Source organism: Lepisma saccharinum, chromosome 2 (genome assembly GCF_977018435.1).
Source record: "Lepisma saccharinum chromosome 2, izLepSacc3.1, whole genome shotgun sequence".
Classification (NCBI taxonomy): domain Eukaryota; kingdom Metazoa; phylum Arthropoda; class Insecta; order Zygentoma; family Lepismatidae; genus Lepisma; species Lepisma saccharinum.
Window position 1 is genome coordinate 23,785,483 of NC_139230.1, and position 12,739 is coordinate 23,798,221.

Sequence of the window (12,739 nt, forward strand, 5' to 3'; positions counted from 1 at the left end):
AGATTTGTAGATTAATCAGAATGAGACCTGCAGTTTAGATAAAAGGTTAGGTTCTTGTCAGTGTGTGCTTAATCACTATGTACAGGCTTCAATCGAATAATGACGGGTCATTTACCCATCTGGTATGACTTACATTTATTTTAATCCCATTATAGTGTGTAAGAATAACTGATGAAAGTTTTAATTGTTTAGCCTTTCTTGCAGGACAGTGGTACAAGTCATTTTCCGAAGGTCACGTGGGGCTTAGAAAAAAGTCAGTGCATTAGTGTGTTGTGTACTGGTGCATTTTCCTGGTGCAGAATCTATGAATCATTCCTCCACATTTCTGGTGGTTGTCTTCTCACTCATTCAAAAAGAGCCTTCAAAACCTCCTTATAGTACTCCTTTTTCACACTCTGACACTCAATTAATGCAGTTGATCCCTTAGATATTGAAGAAAAAACAATCATCATGGCTTTGAATTTCAACTTGTCTCACTTCAGTGTGATTATCCTCAACTACTACTTCTAATTGGACATGTATTGAGATAGAATGTCAACACTGTACCTCCAGGGGTCCTGGGTTCGAATTCCAGTCTGGGGCATGGGTGTTCCTGTGAGTGTCCCTTCATCAATTTCATCATGTCATCACTCATCCGCATCATTGGGACTAGCCAAAAGTTGCAGAAAAGCAATGCTAAATAACAAAATCAAATTAAAGAAAGCTGTAGCCTTTCCACCTAAAGTTAAACAACCTTCAACTCTCTCTGACAAATAGTTCTCATACTGTGTTTTTTTAAAAAAAATGTTCCTGTGTATATGAAAAACTCTTAACTTTAACATTCATAGCAACTAAAAAATAAAGCCAGCTTTTGACAAACACCCAATCGTCCTATTGCATTGCAATTTGAGAATGTCATACCTCTATATGCACATAAATGAACTAAAAAAATAAACTGAAATATCATCTGCAGTTTTGGAGAAATCATGTGTTAATTACTGTTACATTGTGCTGGTCCACCCTGCTAAAGGTTAAAGTCATGTAACAAAAATGTGTTCATCATGCAGTTTATGTTGTGATCTGTGTACAACAGTATTGTATATACTCATTCTTTTTCAGCTGTTTCCACCTGTATCCATGATTCCCTAACCTCCCATTTTCATCACTTTTGTTTTTTTATTAATGTTAGTTTATGTCCAAAGCATGTTATTCATTTTTGAATTCTCAGAATAAATTAAAACATCCATGCTGAGTCATATAGTGTGTAGCATGCTACTTCTGTCTGTGAGCTTCATTAATTGTATTGTTAACAAATCAGACAGAATTATCAACATATTTGTGTAGTGTTCTAGTTAACTTTGTTTATTACAAAATTAAGTTTCAGTAGTTGTGCACAAAATTTCATAAGCTCAAAAACTTTATCATTTAATTATTTGGTGCTAATGTAGAAAACAGGTATGAAGACATTAATTTTTTTTTTTGACTGGGTAGCATTATGTAGGCACTGCATTTAAAATATGCAGATAAGTATATATTATTATTGATCTAGAGCCTCTTTAGTTGCATATTAATGCTGTAATTGTGTAATAAAAAAGTCTCAAGTTCAATCAACCAAAGTGCAAACATTTCTGGTAACAGTTCGTTATATCGGAGACACATTAAAATCAGATATTTTGTGTTTCTCATGGTTTGTACTTACGAATTGTGTATTGCAGAACATAGTTGAAGGTTCCATTACGCTTTTTATAACATCAATTTTTCACGTTACGAGTAATTTTTTGGTTCCTTTCTTCCATTGCGGAACATACAATTTGGCACGCACAGCTGCGGATCATCGCGCGTCGTGCTTGTGTTTTGTCAATTTGGAGTGGGTATGCAGTGTTTCAACCTTCTTAACCGAAAATACCTACTTTCGTGTTCATTATGTCATCACAAACCATTGACGGATAGCCCCAAAAACCATTCACAATAACTAGAGCTAGGAATTTTAGGTGCAAAAATTTGCCAAAAAAGGTGCTAAAATAGGTGCTAATTTTCAGATGTAGAATTTATTGTGAGCAGTCCATACATATATGATTCAACTTGTCTGGATAAACACACAGAGTATTCTCGGTTTTAAATCGTTTAATATAACTAAGCAAAGAAAATTCTCTGATACATTAGAAAGCAACATAAAGGAAAACATGCTTCTTCTTAATTGCTTAGAATCAGTCATCTCGAAAACTGTTAAAATAGATTACATTCGAAATTTCTATGTTCTTCTGAGTGCGGCTACATCTGCGGTCACTAAGCAGATACTTGAAAGTTGAAAAAGAACGTTCAACGTCAACAGACTCAAGTGGTGCATATTTTGTTTTCAACCGGTAATCCACATCCTTGTTGGTTGTGACTTCTTGAAGATCAGAGTTTTTGGCTAAACTTTGTTCTAACTTCCTTTTCCCGACCCCTTGCAGCTCTCGTTGCACATCCATCAAAACAACCCACTGTGCTTCCTTTTCAGGACACTGCTCCTCCAGTTTTGTGATTGCAGTAGTAAGGAAAGAGAAGCCATGTACAATACAGAGTTCATCTTGCAATTCCTGTTTAAGTGCAAGTTTTTCGCTTTTTCTACAGCTGAGGAATCACTAGGCAAAGCATCTAAAAATTTCGATATTGTATAGAAATGATTGCAAATAAACACTACAGCTTTTAACCATGTACCGCACCTAGTGAGGATGGGAGAGGGTGGTGGTGGAAGTTTCGTAATTTCTACGTACTTCTGTATTCTAGAAGGAACCTTTTTCAGTATTTTCTTAATGCTAGAAACAAATTCGTTCACATATGTATATTCATCTTTAAGAGCTTCACAAACTCGATGCAAAGCATGAACAATGCAGGTCACATGTTTTAAGTTAGGATACATATTCTTCAGATTAGAAAATGCAGCTAACATGTAAGATGCTTGGTCTGTAAGAACTAACCACACTCTATCATATTTTACGCCCTCTGGCCACAATACAAAACATGCATCATTGAAACTTTGCATTACACTTGCATTATCTGTTTTGCCGAGAAAATAAGTTTTTAAAAGCATGGGTTTCACTTGATGTCCATTGAGAGGTGCTACTAAAATGTTCAAAACGTACCTGTTTTGCCTATCTGTGGTTTCATCTAGTATGAAATAGACTGGATGGTCAGCTACTACTTGCCTGATCTGCGAGATTTTAGCTTCATAAAGAGGTTGAAGGTAAGATTTCCTTAAGGTGCTCTCATCTGGAACTGACTTCCCAGTATATTTTTGCAAATATGATTTCATGACAGGATTGTTAAGTTTCGAAAGAGGTATTCCATACGCTAAAAATGTCCTTGCTGTCCAACTGAAAAATTCATTTGTATTTCTGGAACTCGAAGATGCAAGCGCCTCACCAATGAATTGCTATCGCTTCCCACCTTTACCATCTCGTAGTTCTTTATTCCTGACTTGCTTCCCACTTTGTATATGCTGCACAACCCGAGTGCGTTGGTGTTTGTCATCAAGAGCAATAGAAATATCACACACATCACACCTCAGAACAGATCCATCACTCTGAATGCCGTCACCGCTAAACTGTTTAACAATGTCCTGCAGTTTCCCAACATTTACTTTATGTTTTGGCATGGTGAACAAGCAAATCCGATGCATCGATCAGTCGATCACAGACTGCAACAGTTACCTTGCTCGCTGAGATGGGAGAAGGAAACGAAAACAAAACAGCTTTCCTACAACAATTCGTAAACAATACAGCATAGGACAAAAAGAGCACAACTTCTAGCAATTGTAACGCGTCATTGTTGGCACTGTTTAAAGTCCGTGCGCTTACTACATTAACGTCCAAGAACTGAAGAAAGCCGATTCATTGTTGTGCGGTACACAAGAATCGCGTGCCAAGAAGCCGTGCCTCAAATGTGGGTGAGGTTAAACAGCACGCGAGTTGTATTAAAAAAAAATGATAAAGATGCAAAAAGGGCGAAAAGGTGCAAAAGGTTCTGAGATTGTGAAAAAGGTGGAAAAGGTTCTGAGATTGTGAAAAAGGTGCAAAAAGGTGCAACCGAAACACCATGAGTAAAGTTCAATACGTGCTTATTTTGGGGATGAGTCACTTTTTTACCAATTTTCAAACAAAAAAATTTAAGGTGCAGCACCTAAAATTCCTAGCTCTAACGATAACCTCACAAACCATTGACAGATAGCCCCAAAAATCATTCACGATAGCCCCACGAACCATTGATGGATAGCCCCAAAAACAATTCATGATAGCCCCAAAAACCATTCATGATAGCCCCAAAAACCATTCATGATAGCCCCACAAACCATTGACAGATAGCCCCAAAAACCATTCATGATAACCCCACGAACCATTCACGATAGCCCCACGGACCATTTCCGGCAAAGTTAGGTTAGGTAAGCTAGTTAAAATCTCGTAAAAAAAGGGCACATTTGGAAACACTGGTGAGACCACGTGACTTTCGATGCTCGTGCCGTCTGCAGGTACATAATGGAAACAATGGCATAATGTTGTCGCTTTGCACAAAATGCAAGTTTATTATATCAAAAGTGCTTATTTCTTCTTGTGCAGCATTCTACGGTGAGAAAATACCTCCACAAACTTTCAAAATGCTACAGAAACTCATTTCCATAAGTAGTTTCTTCTGTAAAAATAAAGAAATGTGTCTCCAATATAACGAACTGTTACCAAATTTCTTGATTTACTCTGACACTTGCATATATAAATAGATAAACAGTAAAGTAATGCTGCAAAGACAATAACCCAGGATAAAATATGAACAATTTTTCTGATGAATTAACAGAAAGGAATGTACATGCTACAGTAAAATGCTGTCATATGTCAATGTTTTGACCTTGCCATTTTATATACCTAGTCTCACCATAAATACTGTCACAAAGTTTTAAGTAAATTGACACAAAATGCTGAAATATATTTTAATATCCTAATAACATTACTGAAATGGATGCATGACAAATCAAAATCACAAATCATTATTCAAAAGGCCACGCTTAGCACGCACACATTCCGTAAGTCTTTGTGGCCACACATCAATTGAATTACGCAACACATCGACTGGAAAATGAGCAACTGCCTTCAGAAGAGACCGACCGCTTTAAACTTTCAATATTGGGATGTCTCTTCTTCCAAGCCATCTCCTGAAGCTTGGACCACAATTTGTAGTCCAAGGGGTATAGGTCTTGCAGAAGGCCAATCCGAAGTGGAAATTAAGTCTGGTACATTTGCCTCCAGCCACTGCTGTGTTGTTTGGGCCCCATATGTTGGGGCTGAATCCTGCTAGAAGCTCCAGTTCTAACCATGGAAGAGGGTGTTGTTGACATTACTGACTAGTCTCTCAAGCACTGTCTTCTGGTACACTTTGGCTGATGTTTTGACCCCTTTTTCACAGAAATGGAGCGTGCCCTCATAGCAAATGTTCCAGACTTCATTTCCACTTCAGATTGGCCTTCTGCAAGTCCGGACCTATACCCTTTGGACTACAAATTGTGGTCCAAGCTTCAGGAGATGGCTTGGAAGAAGAGACATCCCAATATTGAAAGTTTAAAGCAGTTGGTCTCTTCTGAAGGCAGTTGCTCATTTTCCAGTCAATGTGTTGCGTAATTCAATTGATGCGTGGCCACAAAGACTTAAATGTGTGCGTGCTAAGGGTGGCCATTATGAATATTGATTTGTGATTTTGATTTGTAATGCATCCATTTCAGTAATGTTATTAGGATATTAAAATATCTCTCAGCACTTTGTGTCAATTTACTTAAAACTTTGTGACAGTATTTATGGTAAGATTAGGTAGGATAAATAGAATATTATCGGTTTATCAGTATCTACAAATGTTATGTTTGTTTTTCAGTATCAACAAAAATGTCATATCTGTCCTTGCCTAATGTAAATCCACTTTAAATTGTAGGCCCAGTCCCAGTTAATCGATCTGAGCATACAGTGGACTTAAAACCAACCAACTTCGTAGAAAGTAAGAAGAAAAATATAAGTAAAGTTTGAAATTTAAGCTGGAATGTTTGTTACATGTGTATTGTTAGGGCTCAGATTTTTAAGAAAATAAATTTGTTCTATATTTGAATATAAGTTCATAATTGAGTTAGACGTTAATTGCATTTTGAACTTTTAGTACATTTTTTTTAAAAAAAAATATTTTTGAATGTAAAAAAATTAATATTTCCAACCTTCTAGAATCTAAAATCATTTCCCATTTATCACTATAGATTAATGAGATAATGCGTGTTACAAGAATACATAGATTACTTAGTTGTAACAAACCATTTCATATTTTCCATGTATGTGTATTTACTGTCATAGAATTCACGTCGAGAAGTATAATTAGAAAATAATTTAGCTATTAAACTAAAACCATAGATTTTCCATGTATGTATTTGTGCATAATTTTATTTCTTCAATTTATTATTTTTTTTCCTTTCCCTTAGAGTCATAAAGCCCGTAATCAAAAAAGATGAAAAAAGTGAACATACTATAACATTGACTACTTCAGAGTCTGCTCCAAAGAGACCGCCGTCACCAGTTTTGGCCAAATTCTCTGCTTTAATAACTCGTCCTCCTAAACAGAAACCTACCACAAAATCATCAAAACAGGAATCTAGTGCAGAAACCACTTCAACAGTCCAGCCTCAGCAATCACCAACTCCACAGTCATCGGAACAGACATCCTCAGAAGTACCAACACCTCCATTTACAGAAACACCGCCATCTGGAGGAGTAATGGCTCAATCTTCAATTCCAGTAACTCCACCTCAGTTTAACCAAAATGCTTCAACTTCAAAAGTTAAAAAGGCACCAACGAAAACCTCTCCTAAAATAAAAATTAGGGACAATATTAAGAAGCCTGCTGCAGATGGAGATGGTACTAAGGAGACAGTGGCATTTTACTATGTAAGTCAATTCTTCCTTATTTGAATTGGGATTTTTGGTAGCTTGCTTTGTTCTCCACATAGAAATGTTTAAAAGAAATATATGGAACAAGATGTGTCTTCTAGTGAATATATGGTTTTATGTACCATCTGGAGTAAATTGCTGTTGTTAGGGACTTCTTGAAATATATGCTGAAATACCTACAATTTATATCTTATATTGAAAAACAACTTTGCATCTTGTATAACCATTTTTACCATTATCTGGCTTCACTGCCAAAAGGAATACAAATTGTGGGAATTTTTTAAGATGTATTTTAATGATTTCATAACAGTAGCAATCTCTGTCTGACTCAATCACAAATGTTTCATCCTTGAATGATGATAGATCTAAATTGTAGTTACACTTTGAATTTTAACAAACAGCATATGATCTGATTTAACAAGCCAAGAATTATGATAAAGATATTTTAAAGTGAAGAAAGTTCAAAATGAAGGTAGCTGTGATTGAATAGTATATTATTCAGTGCAAGGTGGTCTTTTGTGTTCTGAACTTGAATCTGTATGCATCTCTCAAAAAGAGAGGGAGTAGTAAAGTATACTGTGGATTTATGATCATTAGAGACCTTGATTTTTTCCAAAATTGGTGCTACTTTTCTTCGTTTTTGGTGTTATGTTCCCCAAAGTCACATTTTTATTTTAGCTCACCTTTCTGCCAAATGTATCTAAGATTATATTCATTGTGTCCATGCTATAGTAGGTTACCTAAATTAGCACTGCCTTTAACAATGTTTCATTTTTTAGATTGCTGAATTCTAATTATGCCAAGCAGACCTCTGTGGCAGAGTGGTTAGCACAGCATGATGACCACTCAGCCTCATCTTTGCAATTAGCCAAAAGTCGCACAAAGCAAAGTAAAATACACCAAATGAATCCAAAAATTATCATTTCCCATTTGATAATGTTTGTTATGCAACAGTAATGCAACTTCTACTTGTTATTTTGTTTTAACATTTATTTCTAAATTCATATTTTGTCATTAATTCACAAAAATAAAAAATGTTTGCTAATATACAAACATAGATCAATCACACTAAAAAAATGATATTTAAACTTACCTCAAAAAACTTGTTAATCCAGCTTTGTACATGAGGATTTTCTAGCTTCTTGAATGGGAGGTTTATCTTCATAAAGGTTTTGAAAATTTTGTACACCAAAGAACTTACTTTCATCATTTTACTGCCTGAAACAAGCTCTTTACAGATGCTTGGACTTAAACCTTATCATCATGTTTTTCTTTTACTTTGTTCTTGTGCCTATCACCAAAAGTTTCTGCACAGAATCTCTACATTCCCACGTAACTTGGAAATTGCAATATTCACTCATATGAATTTTCAAATTGCTGGATTAAAGGCCATATTCCTTTTACTCAAAAGCTCTTGTCACATGCTGTAAGTTCAGGTTTAGGAATCTTTCTGGAACACCACACTGATATAAAATCCAGAAGGAAAATGAGGTCTATGCTAAACAAAGCAAGTCTTATCGTTTGTCCTTGAAAACTTGCCAAAGGGATCCTATGAGTCACTATTGGCCCTTGTTAAAATTTTTACTTTATTCTTATTGTAATCTTAACAAAACATGTATTCAGGCCCTTGCAACTGTGAATGTTGTATTTTCATGGTATTTTTTTAAGCATAAAATGTGTTGAAATTCACCAAAAAGCCAGAGTTTGCATTTTATGCCAAATTTGTATTACCGCATTTACTCATGTAAAATGTGCACTTTTTTCCAAAATGTTTGCCCCTAAAACTGTAGCGCGTATTATGCATGGAATAATTCAGACAGCCAACATGAAACCATACAGGGTCATTCCATGATTTTGGAACTCTTGCATTGATTTTTCATGTTTACGGAACCCTATCATGTTATATATCATTGTAAAGCTTAAATCCTGTTTCTGAATATGGCAACAGTATTCCATTCAAGATAATGACACTAATGTGAAATGCGGTTGAAATAAGTTCTTCACAAAATAAAGAAACGTTCTGATTTCTATGGTGCTTTGGATGAAAGAAAACAAGGAAAAAGATTGATTGATTGATTTGGTGTTTTTTTAAGTCCACTTTATGCACAATAAGGCTAATCGGGACTGGACCTACAGCTTAAAGTGGGATCTGAACCACTATGTGCCTCCACCAGGTATTGAACCCAGGACCCCTTGATTACAAGGTGACGACGCTACCACTACTTAAACCAAGTATAATATACTCTTACACTATGTCCAACGTGGATACGGGCAGCGTGGTGCATGCGGTGTGATGCGAGCGCCGCACTGCAGATATGTGCGTGAATGCCGGGAGTGTCCAACGTTACTGCGTGCGATTGTGATGAGCAGTTGCGACGAACATGGCTTCCAGTTCGGTGCTTTTGGCCGTTGTTGATGCAAGGTACAGATTTTTAATGATCGATGTGGGTGCATATGGCAAAGAAAGTCATGCAGGAGTATTTTCTAACTCAGCACTTTATCAAAATGTCAAAAATGGTTTCTTATCATTACCAAAAGATTTGCAGCTGTCCAACTTCCATCAAAAAGACCCATTTGTGTTTGTAGGAGACGAAGAATTTCCATTACGAACATATCTTATGAGACCATATTCTAAAAGAAGAGTTCAAATAATACAGCCGCCTCATATTTCAATTATCGTTTATCGCATGCTTGAATGACAGTGGAGTGTGCCTTCAGCATAAGTTCTGCGAAATTTAGGATCCTATTGAAACCAATTGAAACTAGTGTACAACATGCTGTTCATATTGTTAAAGCAATTCGCATTCTGCATAATGTTATAATTGATATAGAAAAAGATTCTCTTGTAAACGTCTTGGACGAAAATGTGATGGACAGGAACCTACAGCTCTCGAAGGCAAACAACCACGCTTCGAGAGCAGCAGAAAATGTAAGAACCGTATTCTGTGATTACTTCTCAGTGAATACAATTTGATGTTTTTGTTCATCCACTCACAACTTTCAAATACTTAAAACGTGAAGACTGTATGTGTATTCCATTATTACTTACTTGCAATTCCTGTACTCTCAGTTACGGAATCCCACTCCTTATCAACAATTAAACTATCTTTGTAACGAGGGTTTCTTTTATTCCACAACACATTTCATCTTTGCACTTCTGCAATAAGCCCTTCCATATTTCTTGGCGACTAGCCACCGGACGGCAAATGCGATACAAAACAAACCTGTTTGAAAATCAAACGTTGCGTGCGTTGCGAGCGGACGAATCGCATGCGTCACGTGTCTACGTAGGATGGGCTCATTGCAGACTACAGGTTTGATCGGATACGACTGCCGCGTTGCTCACATCGCACCGCACGCACCACGCTGCTCGTATCCACGTTGGACATAGCGTTACTGTTTGTATTGTGCATGATAGTTTATGTCATGAAAATAACAAAAGAAAAATAATATTAATAAACATGACAATATTACAACCTACTTTCAATTCAGGAATTTGAAAAACAAATTTAAAGGGATTCAGACACCTTATGAATTTTCTTCGATATCTTGGAAATTTCATCTACTGACTCAGTAGCTTTTTTTCTGTAAGCATTTGATTTGGCTAAAAAAGTAAAATCAGACTTCTTTTCAGCTTGAATAGCCATATCATCAGCTTCCTGCAACATAATGTTCATTGATTTCTCAAGACTGGCAGACCTCCTCGATGGCATAGTGGTAGAGTCCTCTCCTTGTAATCAAGGGGTCCCGGATTCGATACCCGGTGGAGGCACATATGGTAGTTCAGATCCCACTTTAAACTGTAGGGCCAGTCCCGATTAGCCTTACTGTGCATAAAGCAGACTTAAAACACCAACTCAATCCAATCCAACTGAAGTCTGGCCTTTTTCTTCTTCGGCTCATTTACAGATTCTTTTACCTGTTGTCTCTTTAAATACTTCTCTTTGCTGGCTTGTTTCTTCTTTCGATCATCAAGGTACTGATGGTATCTCATTCTTGCTGAACGCGCACTTGTTAGCTCTTTTGTCATAACAAACTCATGAATGTTCTTGTCTTTTAGTTCGTCATACACCAATCTTCTTGCTACGAGACTATGGGCCTTCAAGTTTTCTACAGTCATTTCCTTATTAATGAGTAACCACGTTCCACAGATGCCTGTCCTTGAGAAAGGGTCAGAACAAGTTTCACAACTTTTTACAAGTCACCATACTGCTTGTTGTTGGAGAGATGAGTTTAAAAAAATGAGTCCAAATGTTGACTTTTCCGCTCAAACTCTTTAAATGCTGCAGAGTTTGGTTTAATTTCTTTAAGAAACGGTTTCATTGTAAATAATGCTGAATCACACTCACTTGAACTCAAAAGAGTTTTGTCTGAAAGCTCTTGAAGCAAATGAGTAAAGGATTTAGTTGTTTCATCCTCATCACTCATCAAATAGCATAGATCTAGGATCAAGGCATCTAGACATTCTAACTACTGGATATTTCAAGGGATTTTTCACTTGGATGTTCTTAACTAAAGTTTTCATAAACTTTAAGCACTCCTGTTTGAAGGTAAAAACATCTTTTTCACTCACTTTATTTTCCTTCAAACATGACTTCAAGATGTCCGAGGTTGCAAATCCAATGTTAACTTCTTTTGTGTACATAAGATTTGCCTTGTGTTGACATCAACTTTAACCATTTCCACATGGTTTTCAGTTTTGTCCAAAACTTCCTTCTTGATGAACAGAGTCATAAGTCCATAAAGAAGTTCCATTATGTCGAATGCTTGATAGGGGATCATTGGTGAATCTTCTGGTAACATTTTAAGTATGCTTCTAGCTTTGTGGCAAGAAAATAAAATAAACTCAGTTTTGCCATAAAAGTATCACGGCAAGCTTCTTTTACTGTCTGAAAAGTCTTTGTGCACATCAACAGCTTTGGTTTGTCGTTGTAGAAGTTCACAAATGTTTTAACCAGACTGCAATAGCACGATTAGCAACGGCTGCATCTTCCACCACAGAACTTAAGAGGAAACAATTTTCCTTCACAGTTTTGTTGGAAATCTTCCCTTCTTGCAGGGGAGTCTTTAACCCTTAGTACGCCGCGCGGTCTGACGAAAGTAAGCCCAGTGTCGCCGAGGCTTTGAGCGGGAAATTTGAATTCGTATACATAATGGAGAAAAATCGTAATAACTCTGGCACTATGGGACCAATCTACTTCGGATAACTTTTGTTTTGCAGGCAATACATCGGTGCATGCAACCATGTAAAATTTGGATGCCCCAACCGTAGGGGGGTTACGGGCGGGGGCTGCATCCCCCGAATTTCAATGAAAAAACATAAAAATGTGGAGTTTGCCCCCTCTTCTCCAGCTACTTTGGGGAGAAAACCGGAACTTTTGCTTTTTTTTTTCAAAGAATAGACCTTCCGCAACAGAATGAAACTTGATTCATGTTCGTGGGTGCAATACAATTTGAATAATAAAGGCAAAACTTAAAACTCGATCGAATTTTAGCCAATTTGCATATTATTCATAAAATTGTTATAACTGACACCATGGGACCAATCTACTTCGGATAACTTTTGTTTTGCAGGCAGAAGATCAGTGCATGCAACCATGTAAAATTTGGATGCCCCAACCATGGGGGGGGGGGTTACAGGCGGGGGCTGCATCCCCCGAATTTCAATGAAAAAATCATAAAAATGTGGACTTTGCCCCCTCTTCTCCAGCTACTTTGGGGAGAAAACCCGAACTTTTGCTTTTTTTCGTTCATACTTGCATCTTGTGTAGCTACTGTGAATCTTTCTTCCCTGTTGACTCGGCTCTTTGTGG

General features: G+C 36.9%; 1 protein-coding gene across 1 annotated transcript in view; it reads left to right on the forward strand.

Annotated features, from left to right (window-relative positions):
- Taf3 (TBP-associated factor 3) overlaps positions 1-12,739 on the forward strand; it is a 65,758-nt gene that overhangs the window by 44,452 nt on the left and 8,567 nt on the right. Inside the window, exon 7 of the mRNA XM_083117157.1 lies at positions 6,461-6,923. Within this exon, the coding sequence (XP_082973283.1) occupies positions 6,461-6,923 (463 nt within the window). The remainder of the gene's footprint in view (positions 1-6,460; positions 6,924-12,739) is intronic.